Source organism: Haemorhous mexicanus, chromosome 20 (genome assembly GCF_027477595.1).
Source record: "Haemorhous mexicanus isolate bHaeMex1 chromosome 20, bHaeMex1.pri, whole genome shotgun sequence".
NCBI classification, from domain to species: domain Eukaryota; kingdom Metazoa; phylum Chordata; class Aves; order Passeriformes; family Fringillidae; genus Haemorhous; species Haemorhous mexicanus.
The window spans coordinates 4,155,167-4,167,307 of record NC_082360.1 but is presented as its reverse complement, the minus strand read 5'-3'; the positions used below and the strand labels follow the sequence as shown (position 1 = coordinate 4,167,307).

At 56.8% G+C, this 12,141-nt stretch overlaps 1 protein-coding gene across 1 annotated transcript in view; it reads left to right on the top strand.

The window, feature by feature from the left end:
- Positions 1–1,427: 1,427 nt before the first annotated feature.
- Positions 1,428–12,141, top strand: part of MGAT5B (alpha-1,6-mannosylglycoprotein 6-beta-N-acetylglucosaminyltransferase B) — a 74,505-nt gene continuing 63,791 nt past the window's right edge. The window contains exons 1-2 of the mRNA XM_059864556.1: positions 1,428–1,572; positions 7,984–8,096. Of these exons, the coding sequence (XP_059720539.1) occupies positions 1,505–1,572; positions 7,984–8,096 (181 nt within the window). The 5' untranslated portion in view covers positions 1,428–1,504. The remainder of the gene's footprint in view (positions 1,573–7,983; positions 8,097–12,141) is intronic.

Below are 12,141 nucleotides of genomic sequence, written 5' to 3'. Positions count from 1 at the left end.
GCTGTCCCTGAGCTCACTCCTGGCTGTTGCAGCTGTATGCTCCCTGGAGCTTTGCTGACCCTGGTTTCCACTGGGGAGAAGGAAGCAGTGTGAGCATCTGGGGTGCCTATGGAAATGCAGTATCACAGCAGCATTTCCTCCTCCTCAGCCCCATGGGAAAACCCTGGGATTGTGCACAATCAGGGTTAGTTTGTAGAGGAGTGGGTGGCTGGTGCTGGGAGGGCATTGGAATTCAGCACCTGAGGTGCAAATCACTAAGCCAGGCTAGGCAGGTGGGGCTGGAGGGAGGTTTCTCTCTCTGGAGGAAAATGGGATGGAGAAAGGCTGGGGAAGACCACGGAAGAGAGCATCCCACGGTGGGGAAGGCAAAGGACAGCTGTCCCCCAGTGTCACCCTGTGCTTTATGGTACCTGCAGTGGTATTCAGAGCAAAGAGGGACAGCCAGCCATGGGACCAGCGTGCCATGAGGGGGCCCTGTTGGCACCACAGCCCCCCAGACCACGGCCTGGCCCTGTCCTGTAGCCTGGCCAAGGGGGGACAGCGTTGTCCTTCCAGCCATTCTGTGCTCACCCCGGGGAGCTGCATCCCTTCCCTCACCCCCAGTGGGGGCACCCATCCTGGCTGGGGTTGGAAATGGGGCATCTCTGGGCACATTTGGCTCCTTTAAGCGCCAACTTTTGGGAGGTTTTTGTGCTTGTCACCTTCCATAGGAGACCTGGAAACACCTCTGCTGAGCTCAGCACTGCTTCTCCTGCCTCAGCTCTCTGTCTTCCCAAGGACACTGCCCTGGTCCCCTTGGCAGCACCCTGGAACACCCGGGGACTTTGGGGAGCCACATCGTGGCTGTGACTGTGCCCCCCGCTGAGAGAGAACAGAGTGATGGGGCCGCAGAGCTGCAGCCTGGTGCTGTCCGAGACTCCAGACCCGCCTTTCCCCCCAAGGGAGGTTTGCCCTGCTCCTAAATCCCCCCCAAATCAAACAGCACCCGGGCACGCTGCTGGGTGGCATTTCTGGTCTGCCTCCCCCACCAAAGGGCCATCCCTGCCTCCCGAGGTCCCCACGCCGGGAGCTGTCACCTGCGCGGGGACGCTGCCGTCCTCTCCGCCCAAACCCAGTTATCCCCCCTCAAAACGCCATCCCCTCACCTCGGGGGGTGCCCACCCCCACCTCCCCTTCTCCGCTGCCCCGACCCCCCCTCTGCGGGGCCGGTAGCCGCTAGATGGCACGCGGAGCCCGGCGGAGCGCGGCGGAGGCTCCGCGGGGCGGTGCGGGGCGGAGCGGAGCCGCAGCGCGGGGTGCGCGGAGCGGAGCGGAGCCGAGGGGCCCGGCCATGGGCTCGGCCGGCAGCGGGCAGGGGCAAGGCTAGGGCGGGGGGTCCCCCCAGCGGCCCCGCCATGCGGCCCCGCGCAGCCCCGCGCCCCGCCCGCTGAGCCCCGCTCGCTGCCGCCCTCGCTGCCGCCGGGGGGGGGGGTGCGGGGCCGCCCCCTGCCCGCAACTTCGAACGATGATCACTGTCAACGCGGATGGCAAGATAATGGTCAGAAGATGCCTCGTCACCTTGAGACCCTTTAGGTAAAGTTGGTGTTTCCTTCTGGCGCTGCCGCCTCGCCCGGCTCCTGCGGGCGGGGAGCGAATGGTGCGGGGGCTGCGGCTGCCGGGCTCGGGCTCCGTGAGGGGTGTGCGGATGGAGCCCCGCTGGGGATGGCAGGGATCCGGGCAGAGATCCGGGCAGGGATCCGGGCAGGGATCCGGGCGGGGATCCGGGCAGGGATCCGGGCAGGGATCCGGGCAGGGATCCGGGCAGAGATCCGGGCGGGGATCCAGGCAGGGATCCGGGCAGGGCTGCCCGCGGGGCAGCGTGCGGCTCCTGCAGCTCTCGCTGGCTGCCGGTCCCGGTCCCCCCCGCCGCCGGTGTCATCGCGGAGCTGCTCGACGCTGGCTTTTCTGAGAGCCGTTCTCGGAGATGTTGGTACTCGGGGGGATTCTGTTCCTCTGGTTTGAGCCTGCTGGGGATTTCGAAACACACCGTGAGCTGGCAGTGGGGCTGGGGTGGATGTCCAGAGCTGAACCCCTCCAGCTCCAGCACACCCGAACCCACCCACTGCTTTTTCCCCTTGCTATAACTCCCAATTTTTGCTTCCATACATTCGCTTCCCCTCTCCAGCCCTTGCTCTCCGGCTTCTTTGCTTCACTGGAGACGTGCTTGGGTTGGTCCCGAGCTTGAGACACCCGAGAGATGTTGGCAGTTACGTGGTTTTCCGATGGGGAGAGGGGACCAAAACCCCTTAGAGATAGAGGGGAACGTGCCGGGGGACGAAACTCAAGGTGGGGCTAGCCCAGCCCAGCGGCTTCCAGCGCTCCCCGCTGTGTTTGGAGCTCTGAGGTCACCGGAGGGATCTGCTCGCTGCCGTTTTGCTTAGCCCGGGTGGGGAAGGAGGACAGGCTGGGCTTGCACTCAGGTGTGGAGAGGTTTTCTGCCTCTCCTTGGGAGCTGCTTGGTTCTGCTTGCACTCAGGTGTGGAGAGGTTTCCTGCCTCTCCTCGGGAGCTGCTTGGTTCTGCTTGCACTCAGGTGTGGAGAGGTTTCCTGCCTCTCCTCGGGAGCTGCTGGCTCTGCTTGCCTGGAGGGATTTCTGCTGCTGGATGCCGCGGCACTGCCCTGGGACTGGGGAACGTGGCCAAGGCGATGTCACAAAGCGGTGGCAGAGGTGTGAGGGTTCCCAGAGCTCAGGGGTGGAGCAGGGAGTGACTGCGAGAGACACGAGAAGGGCACACTCACCCCGCGGGATACTCTTTGCCTGGCTCTTTGCTCTCTAACTGGGTTTGAGTTCCACAGTGAGGAGGTGACTGGCTGGAACATCCCTGTGCCCTGGGCATCACCCCTGAGGCAGGGGAACCCCATCTCCTGCAGTGACCTGGATTCAGGGTGGGCGAGCACAGAGAGTGCATGGCAGGGTGATCACAAAGTCCTGTTAGGGATGAGGGGTTTGTGATGGCTGGATGGTTTCTGGTGCCCAGGTGGAGAACTTGCACTGTCCTGGCCTTGTGCCCTGGGCTGGCTTCTGCTCTCCAACCAGTACAGACCAGTATTTATACCACTGGGGTATAAATACCCAGGGTTACCTTGTAGTTAACAGCCAGGCTCTCCCTGTTCAAGAGGAGGAATTCCCAAGCCCCTCTCCTTACTGTCCTACAGTGTCCAGGACCTCTGCACCTCCTCCCTGCTGCTGTCATGCTGAGTGTCACCCCCCTTCCACAGTCCTGTGTCACCTTGCTCCCAGCCCAGTGTGGGTGAGTGCTGGCATTGCCCAGCTCCAGCCTGGCAGAAATCAGCTCTGCTCCCCTAACATCAGCACCCCCATCCTCAGCTGATGTGGGTCAGGGATAACCCCCAGCAGTGGGAGAAGGTGCTGGCAAACAGGATGGGTCCTGTAAATGGACAGGTTCCCTGCTGCTGGCTGGGCAAAGCCTCCCTGCTCTGGGAATTCCGTGGTGCCATCCTCTGCCTGATGGGGACTGCTGCCATTGGCAAACAGCACGCAAGAAACCTGATCCTGTGCACCAAAACAATTCATTAACCTCCCTCCAGACAGCTTAGCAAAGCAATGCAGAGCCCTGAGCTGGGAGAGATCCTGCAGAGAGGGAGAAGATCAGTCTGGAAAACCACAGGAATGTCCAAGGGTGGCTCTGTCTTCATCTTAGCAGCAAAGGGGTCTCGCTTGTGATGGTGAGAGATAAGAGAGCTGGATCCAGGCAAAAGAGCTGAATCCAGGCAAGAGCTCACCAAGGAGCCCTGGCCCAGCTTGCCCAGCCCTTGGCTCTGTAGTTCTGTTTGCCAGCTGGGAACCAGAGCCAGGCTTTCAGTGGGATGTGACAGTGGTCAGTGAGAGTTCACTCTGGTCCCTGCATGGATCACAGTGCCCATGGCTGAGCATCAGTCTGAGCACCACAACCCTGTTGGGCTCCAAGCAAAAGGGGTTTGAGGGAGAGGAGTCATTCATTAGCCTGACTTCTGCTGGTAGGAATGGTGGCTCACTTTTGGGAGTTGAAAACTTGACTAATAAAAGGTGTTACCTGACCCTGCAGCCCTTGGTTTCCCCCTGCACCTGTGCAGGATTCTCCCTGTGGGTCCCAGCTGGGTGATGTGGCACCATGGGCACAGTCCCATCCTGCTGGGTGCTGCTGGCTTTCCTCCCCTCACCATATCCCAGCTCAGCCCTCAGACCCTCCTGGGGCCTCACATCCAGCCTTCAGTTCCATGGGCCAAAATCCTCCATGACTGGGGCATCACTTCCAATTTTCATTTAAGACTTGAGGAATTTCACTTTCTTTTCTTCTGGGCCAGAGCCCAGAACTATGAACATTTCAGTTTGGGGAGAATGTGGAAAAGGACTTGGCACCAAAATGTGCCAAAGTAATGAATTAAATGTGACATGGGATGACAGGCAAAGCCAGCATGCAGGATAGCTGTTATTTGGTCCTTGGAACTCCAGAGTCTTCAGGGACTTAGTTTTGATTTTGGGGGAGAGGACCCAGTGCATTTGGACCATCTGGGATCTGGTATGTTTTACCTACTTTGTGGTAAATTTGTTTTCTGTATAAGGAGTTTCCACTCAGGTGAGCCTGGGCCAGGCACATTTATTCACCTGGAGAAGAGGAGCAAAAGTAAAGGAGTTGGGGGTTCTCAGGCTGAAAGCTCAGCCTTGCACCATCCCTGCTCCCTGGAGCCCTGCTCTGGGCTGGATCCACTGATCTCCCAAGGACAGAAATTCCAGTAAGGCTCCAGTTCATTTTTAAAATTTTTTTTAAATTTTTTTTTTTTTTGGGAAAAAAAGCATCTTGCATCTCCCGTACTCTCTCTGTAATCCAGTCAAAATGAAAAAGGTTTAGTTTCCTAGGGAGATGATAGAGCACAGATCACCTTTGTATCCTTTTCTTCCCTTCCCTTTTTCTTTCTGCTCAGTGTTTAGGGATCCCTCCTTGCCAGACTATAATTATGAAGATTAAAAAGCATCAACAAGGTCTTGCATAATGATGAGGATATTGTCAATAGGAGGTGTGAGAGCAGGATCAGGGCTATTTATTCAGGTGATGCTTTGTTAAAATGCCCCTTGGGGGAGAGGATACCAGGACAGGGCCATGGGGGGGTTTGCACCAGGATGGACCCTGGGGTACAGGACCTGCCTGGGCTTTGAGCCCCTTCAGCTTGTTTCTTCTCCAGCCTGCTGTTGTCCTCTCCTGCCAGGGAAGTGCCATGGCAGACAGCATTCCCTAAGGGCAAATTCAGCCCTCCAAAGCCGAGCTGGGTGCAGCAATCCCCTCCAGGGTGCTCCTGAGAGCCTTTCCCAGAGCCAGACCTGCACTAGGCTCAGGCTGTGATAATGGCAGATCAGGCACCAACGTCCCCAGATCACCCCCTCTCCAAGCTATTTATGGGACACCACGGTACTTTGCAGCATCAGGGACGCTCTGCTGCCTCCACAGTCACCTCCCTGCTGGAGCTGGACCACAGCTCTCTGCAAACCCTTCTCCCAGGTCTGCTCTGGAGGGGCTGAGCTCTGTATGGTGTCTGTGTGCATGTCCCACAGCTGCCTGGTTCATCAGCATCTGCTGGGGAGGGGGTGGCTCTGCTCCACTGCTTCCTGCTTGTGGGGCTGTGCCTGCAGCCAGGCCCTTAGGGATGGGAGCCTGGATTAGTGAGTGCACAGTGGCTTAGGTATCTTGTGGAAACAGCTTTCCACCTCTCCAGGGACGGCTCATTCAGAAATAAAGGGACCTGAGCTGGTCCAGGCTGCACGGGGATGTCAGGCAGTTCTAGTGATGCACTTGAGCATCCCCTCTGCCAGGTGGGTCAGCTCTGCCAGGAGGGCCAGCTCCAGCTCTCCCAGGTAGATCAGCTCTCCCAGCTCCAGCTCTCCCAGGTAGATCAGCTCCAGCTCTGCCAGGTGGGCCAGCTCTGGCCTGGCTGTCCGGGAGGGTTTGTCCTGGTGCTGAGTGTGCTGCTGGCAGAGCTCATTGCTCCTGACAAGCCCAGGGTGTTGCTTTTCCCCTTGATTAGGTGGGGAGTGAGAAGGGGATGGGAAACAGGGCTGTGCTGCTTGCCCAGAGCCAGGTGCCCCATATCCACTGGGGATGGGGCAGAGCTGATCCATGGGGATGGGCAGGAGTTAGGGGTCTGTCTGCTGTGAGCAAGGCTGATCCTCCTTGGAGCAGGCAAAGAAACCTCTTTGTTCTTGAGCTGGCTGCTGCTGAGGGTGAGGCTGCCCTGGATCTGGGGCTCAGGTGTGTGCTGTCTGTGTGACAGCAGTGTCAGAGCTGCCTGCGTGGAGGTGGGGAGCTCGTGGGATCCTCTGTAAGTGCCATGCCTTCTTAGGAGTCTCTCCAGGCAAGGAAAGCCTGGCTGTGCTGTGCAGGGACAGCAGGGAGCTGCCCTGGGAGCTCCTCCACTAGCTCTCCCTGGGGAAGCCCAGCCCTTCTTGAGCTGCTTGACCTGGTACTTGAGCTCTGCACAACATCTCCAGTCACTAACGAGGGCTTTGAAGCAGGTCACTTTATTTGTTAGCCCTTTCCAGCAGCAGATAATTGCAGTGCTGGCATGCTGTAGCCCAGGGCTGAAGGCTGTTCCTACTCCTCTGCCTTTTAGCTGTGCAGAAATGCTTAGGTGGAGAGCTGGGGGGCTCCTCTGCACCTGGAAAAGCCTGGGTGGCTGTGCTGTGGCTGTGTGCAGCTCCTGTGGAGGATGCTGTGAGCTTGTAAAGGAGAGCTGCAGGCTGTGTCCTCTGTGGTTTGCTTCCCTTTGGCTCAGGGATGCTGAGAGGCAGCCATGCCAGGGCACCCTGAGGGCTTCCTCAGCCCCCTGCCCACTCAGGATTGATTAGCCTGTTGGAGGACAAACCTGTTGTTTCTCCAGGCTGGCTGGGGGTTGTCTTTTCTCTTTCTCCTCCGGGAGATTTCCCCTGGGTTTGGTGTCTGTGATCACGCTGCTGCTCTGGGAGCTGTCACACTGTCACCTGGCAGTGGCTCTGCCAGGGCTTTTCCCGTGTGGCTGCTGGAGGCTGCTGCACCTCCACGGAGTCCCAGGGATGATGGCAGCATCTCTGAGCAGTGGAAGGAGGCCAGACATCCATCCCTTGGCACAGAGCACTCTGCTTTTCACTCCCTGGTGCACAACAGCCAGGCTGGCAGAGAGCTCTTGCCTTTAGCCCTTCCACTCTGAAAGAGGGAATGGCTGAATTTGGGCAGAGCAGGAGCAGTGCTGGGAGCTCCTGCCCCTCCTGGAGGTGACATCCTGCCCTTCCCTGCCAGCCCTGTGAACAAAGCAGGGATGGGGTGGCCCCAGGCCACATGAGTGCAGGTCCCTCCTTGTCCCCTTGTGCACAGGGGACACAATGACAATCCTGGTGGCCTAGTTACAGGGGAACAAAAGGCTTTGTATAAAAAACTAAAAGGGTTTTTTTTAGATCCTTTGGGAGGAAGGGAAGGTAAAGGTCTCTCTTTACTCCTCTCTCCCAGAGGAACACAGGTATTGTTTATTGTTTATTGCAGTGGTTCCTGTGGTCTGGGTTGTTGGGCTGGCCCTGGTGGAGCATGGCAGGGCAGTTGTGGTCTGGCTCAGCTTCCCTGCTGAAGAGGCAGATCCACCACTCCCCCTGAGTGGGGATTCCTCAAGGCCTTTCCATTGGAGAGGCTGCAGGGATTTCAGAGGGGGTTCTCAGGCAAAACCCTGTGCTCAGTGCCAGGGTTTGTGTCCTGGGCTCTTTGTGAAGCACACATGGGTCTGGGGTGGCTGGGGTAAGGTGCTGGTAGGGCTGCACAGATACTCCCTGCCAGGGCTGGGTGGGGTGAGCCACAGGGATGGAGCTGGGATTGTCCCAGACACCCAGAGCCTCTCCTGCTGCTGGGCAGAGGGATTACCCCAGGGGCATGGGGTGGTGGGGCTGGCTGCTCATCACACCTTGCTCCAGTTCTGCTTTCTCTTCTGCAGGATTTTCGTGCTGGGCATTGGATTTTTCACCCTGTGCTTCCTGATGACATCCCTGGGAGGGCAGTTCTCAGCCAAGCGCCTGGGGGACTCCCCCTTCACCATCCGCACCGAAGGTGAGCGCGGCTCCACCAGCCTGGCCTGGCCACTGTGAACAGACAGGTGTCTGCTAGGGAGGGCAGGAGACTCCCCTGGAATGGAAAATGTAAACCCCCTCCCTCTGAATTATTATAATTTTGAAATTAAGGAGTTCTCAGGCAAAGATATGGGAGTAGGAATAACAGTTCTGTACTGGGAAAATTAAAAATACAAATGCAACAGTACAAAAAAAGAAAACAAACCACTGCCAGAGTCAGAACAGGAGCTGAGCCCCTGTGTGTCAGGGTGGTGGCACAGTCCCATCCCAGGGGGGCTCAGGGTGGTGGCACAGTCCCATCCCAGGGGGGCTCAGCCCTCCTGCAGTGCCAGCTGTGGTTCTGCTGGAGCAGGGATCCTGCACAAGGGGGGAGTTTTCCTCTGGAGCTCCAGGGCTGCTGGAGATGGGCCTGCTCTCCCTCTGGGAATGCAGGGCAGGAGAAAGTTGCTCCTCTGGGAATACAGTGGGCAAAGGCTGCTGTGCTGTTCCCAGGCCAGATTGTATCCAGGTAGGAATGCTTGGCTCCTCCCCTGGGCAGAGCATCTCCCCATGTGATGATGGAATTTGATCAGCCCTGCAGGGACACTCACTGGCCATGGACAGCAGAGATCTCCTGGAGGGAGGGTTGGCTGTGGGAGAGATAAAGAAAACTGCCCCATGAACAGCAGATATCTGCCCAGCTCTGACAGATGGGAATTGAATACACACCCCCATTTCCAACCTAAGATCCTCATATGCTGCTCCCACATGCACAGACCAGCTGAGCTGATGAGTGCCAGGGATGTAGGAGGATAGTGCTTGGATCTTCCATTCCCACAGGTTCTTCCTGGCCCTTTTTGGGATTATCAGGATGGCTCAGGGTCCTGTTGGCCTCTCTTGCCGTGTGTGGCTTTGCCATGTGGCTCCAACCTGGCTGTGCTCACATCCAGAGCTGGGACAGGTGGGGATGAGTGCTGGGCTGTGGATGCTGACCCTGGCTCACAGCAGAAAATGGGGAAGCAGCAGGATCAGAGCCTCAGCTGACAGCAGTGTGGTTGTGTGGGCTGCCCCTGGTCTGACCTGTGGAGGACCTGGCTCAGGTGCTTGGAGGTCTCGGTGGGTTTGAGCACTTGTGGCCTGCAGGGAGTGGGAATTGCTCCTTAGGGAAGGGGAAATAAAAGGCCTTTGTGGTTTTGTGCAGGTACGGAAATGTAGAAGAGAAATATTCTAATTTTTACCAAGTGTGGGTTATGCTGCATTTAATACCTCTTTTGGTGAGACACGAAGTCAGCTCAGGAGACACTTCTGTGGTGGGACTGTCATGGCCTGCCCCTGCTCTGGGAGGACACTGCTGCAATGGACTGAGCTTCCCCTGGCTTTTTCTCTGAGATTCCAGTCAGATGAAAAGCACAGAGGGAACTGCCTGGCTTGAGCTCCCCTGAGCAGGGTGAGATGGGTTTGGTCAGGCCACCGTGGTCTTCTCCCCTGTACCAAAGCCAAGGAAGGATCTGAGCTTCACAGCCTCCCCTAGGATGTGATTTTGGAGCATTAAATCCCTTCCTTGAGGTGCTGAAAGAAGTACCAGCTGCTTCCCTACAAGAGGAGAAGGATAAAGTGGTGTTTTCCAGAAGCTGGATGGTGTTAAACCTCTTAGTTGACTTTCCATGAGCTGGATTTGCAGCCTGTGGCAGCTGGATCTGTGTTCTCCCTGTGGATGGAGGACATGGTGGCTGATGTTCCTCCCCCTCTGCTCCTCTAGCTGTTCCCATCACCAGCTCCATACAAGCCCTGTCTGTGTTTCCCTGGTGACCCCAGCCTGGAGCAGGTGGCAGGGCCAGTGCTTTTCAGTGCTCCTGCCCTTGCTCAGGGTACGTGTCCCCTGGGGAAGGTGGGTTTATGTTCCTGTCCCCAAGCCAAGCACATGGCTGGGGTGTGAAGTCTGGTTTGAGGGGATTTCTTCCTTCCTGGGATAAGAAACAGCACGGGGAGAGTGGGCAGGAGCCCCCAGACCAGCACCTTCTCCAGACCTGGCTTTTGATGAGATGGGCTCTGAAAAGATTGCTGAGTTTGAAATGAAAGGTGTCACAGTGACAGCTGCCCTGTGGCCCAGAGGAGCCCCAGTGTCCCTGAAAAGTTTGTGGAGAACTGGAGGAAAGGCAGAGACACTGATGAGCTGTGGGGCCAGCTGAGGTGTGGCACAGTTGTGCTGCAAAGAGCAGCAGAGGTTTCCAGAAAGCTGCAGAAGCACCTGGGGTCAGCACAGAGGCCTCTAAAGCTGGGGTGGAATAATGGCTAAAATACCATTACTCAGCACTTCACCCCTTTTCTGGATGCCTTGGAGTGGCTTTTCCCATCCTTATCCTTAATTTAACCCAGACCTTTGAATCCACTAGCTGCATCCTTGTCTACCCCTTATTTCCTGGGAGCAGTGTCAGCACAGCCCCAAATCAAAACAAATCTCCTTTTTTCAGGCCCTCACACCTCAAATCCTCCACACTCAGGGGTTCAGGTGATTAAATCAAAGTGTATAAAAGGGTTCACCCTCTTGCCTGAGCCTCTTTGGCTCTGCTGAGGGCTGTGAGCACCAGCCTTGCTGGCTGGGAGAGATGCTGCTTTGCTCCAAGGTGGTGCAGGTTGATTCTTGCTTCTGGTAATGCCTGACTGGTCTCATTTAAAGAAGAAAAGAAATAAATTATGACCTAGGTCCTCAAATTTTTCAAGGTTTTGGTCTCTTAGCTTTCTAACTGGGTAAGGCAAATCCTGCTTTGTTAGAAAGCAAAAAAATTCGATGCAAATCCAATTTTTTTTTCCTATATTCAGTGGCTTTGCCAAACAAACTATTGCTTCCAGATGAATTGCTGCACATTTGGCTGTTGCTGTGCTTCTTATTGGGGAAGATGAGCTTCATTCATGGCCTCACACACTGGGTTTAAACACAAAGCATCCTCTCTGCTATCTCTGGAGGAAGGTTGTGTTCTTTGTCCCCAAAGCTTGTCAGGCACAACCTGAGTGGCTTTTTCTCACTCTTTAACACCTGGTTCAGGCTTTTGGGGTTCAGCCTTTCCTGTCACACTGTCACAGCTTTTACAGAGGCTGCTGTGGTTCCCACTGTGCTAGTTTTATTTTCTGAAGTACCTGCTGCCTCCCAGGCTGAGGATGAATTTTGATTTAGGAGTGAAAAGGGGTAATAAAAGCATAAAGAGCCATTAACATTCCTCCTGGCCATGGTGGGGTGTTTGTAGGGACTGGCTGTGCCCCGGGGACATGAAGCTGTTCCCAGGGGTGAGTAACCCCCAAAGCAGAGTGGGACCAAAGCTCAGGGAATGTCCTGGCCAGGAGCTGGCCAGTGTCACCACAGACCTCCCTCTGTCTCCTGGGAAAGAGTGTGCCTGTTGGGGGGAGGATCTGATGGCTGGGAGAAGCAGCTATCCCACCCATGGCCAAGGCAGGAAGGGTGGTGGGTCCTGGGCAGCCTCCCTGGGAAATGGGGAATCACAGCCTCTGGGGAGATGGGGAGCTCCATCCCTGCAGACTCTGAGAGCACACCTGAGGTGAGGGGAGGGCAGGGCTGACCCCCTCTGTTTGGAGCAGGGGCTGAGCAGGAGCTCAGGGGCTCTCCTGGCTGAGGGGAGGTGCAGCTCACAAAGAGTGAACATTGTGGGGAGGGAGGGGGGGAGGCAGCAGGAGGGGATGTGCTGCTTATTAGCACTGTGAAGTCTCCAAAGGTCTGTTTGAATAACAAACTGGCATTTAATTAACATGTGTTCTGGATCCCAGGGAAGCCCAGGAAATATTCCTGGCAGTGATGGTGGCTGTTAAGCACACAGTGCTGGGCTGGAGGCGAGCTCAGAGGAGCAGGTTAATCGTGCTGGGCTGATGAGGAGCTCCTGGTGGGATGAGGAACGGGAACCTGCACAAACCAGTGACTTGGGGAGAGGTGCTGGGGTGTGGCCTCAGCTTTGCCATGCCCAGGCCTGAGTGTTTCCCAGGAATGGGCTCCCGGTGCTGCTCCCTGCTCCACCTGGACTCCTGGAAGGGCCCCTTGG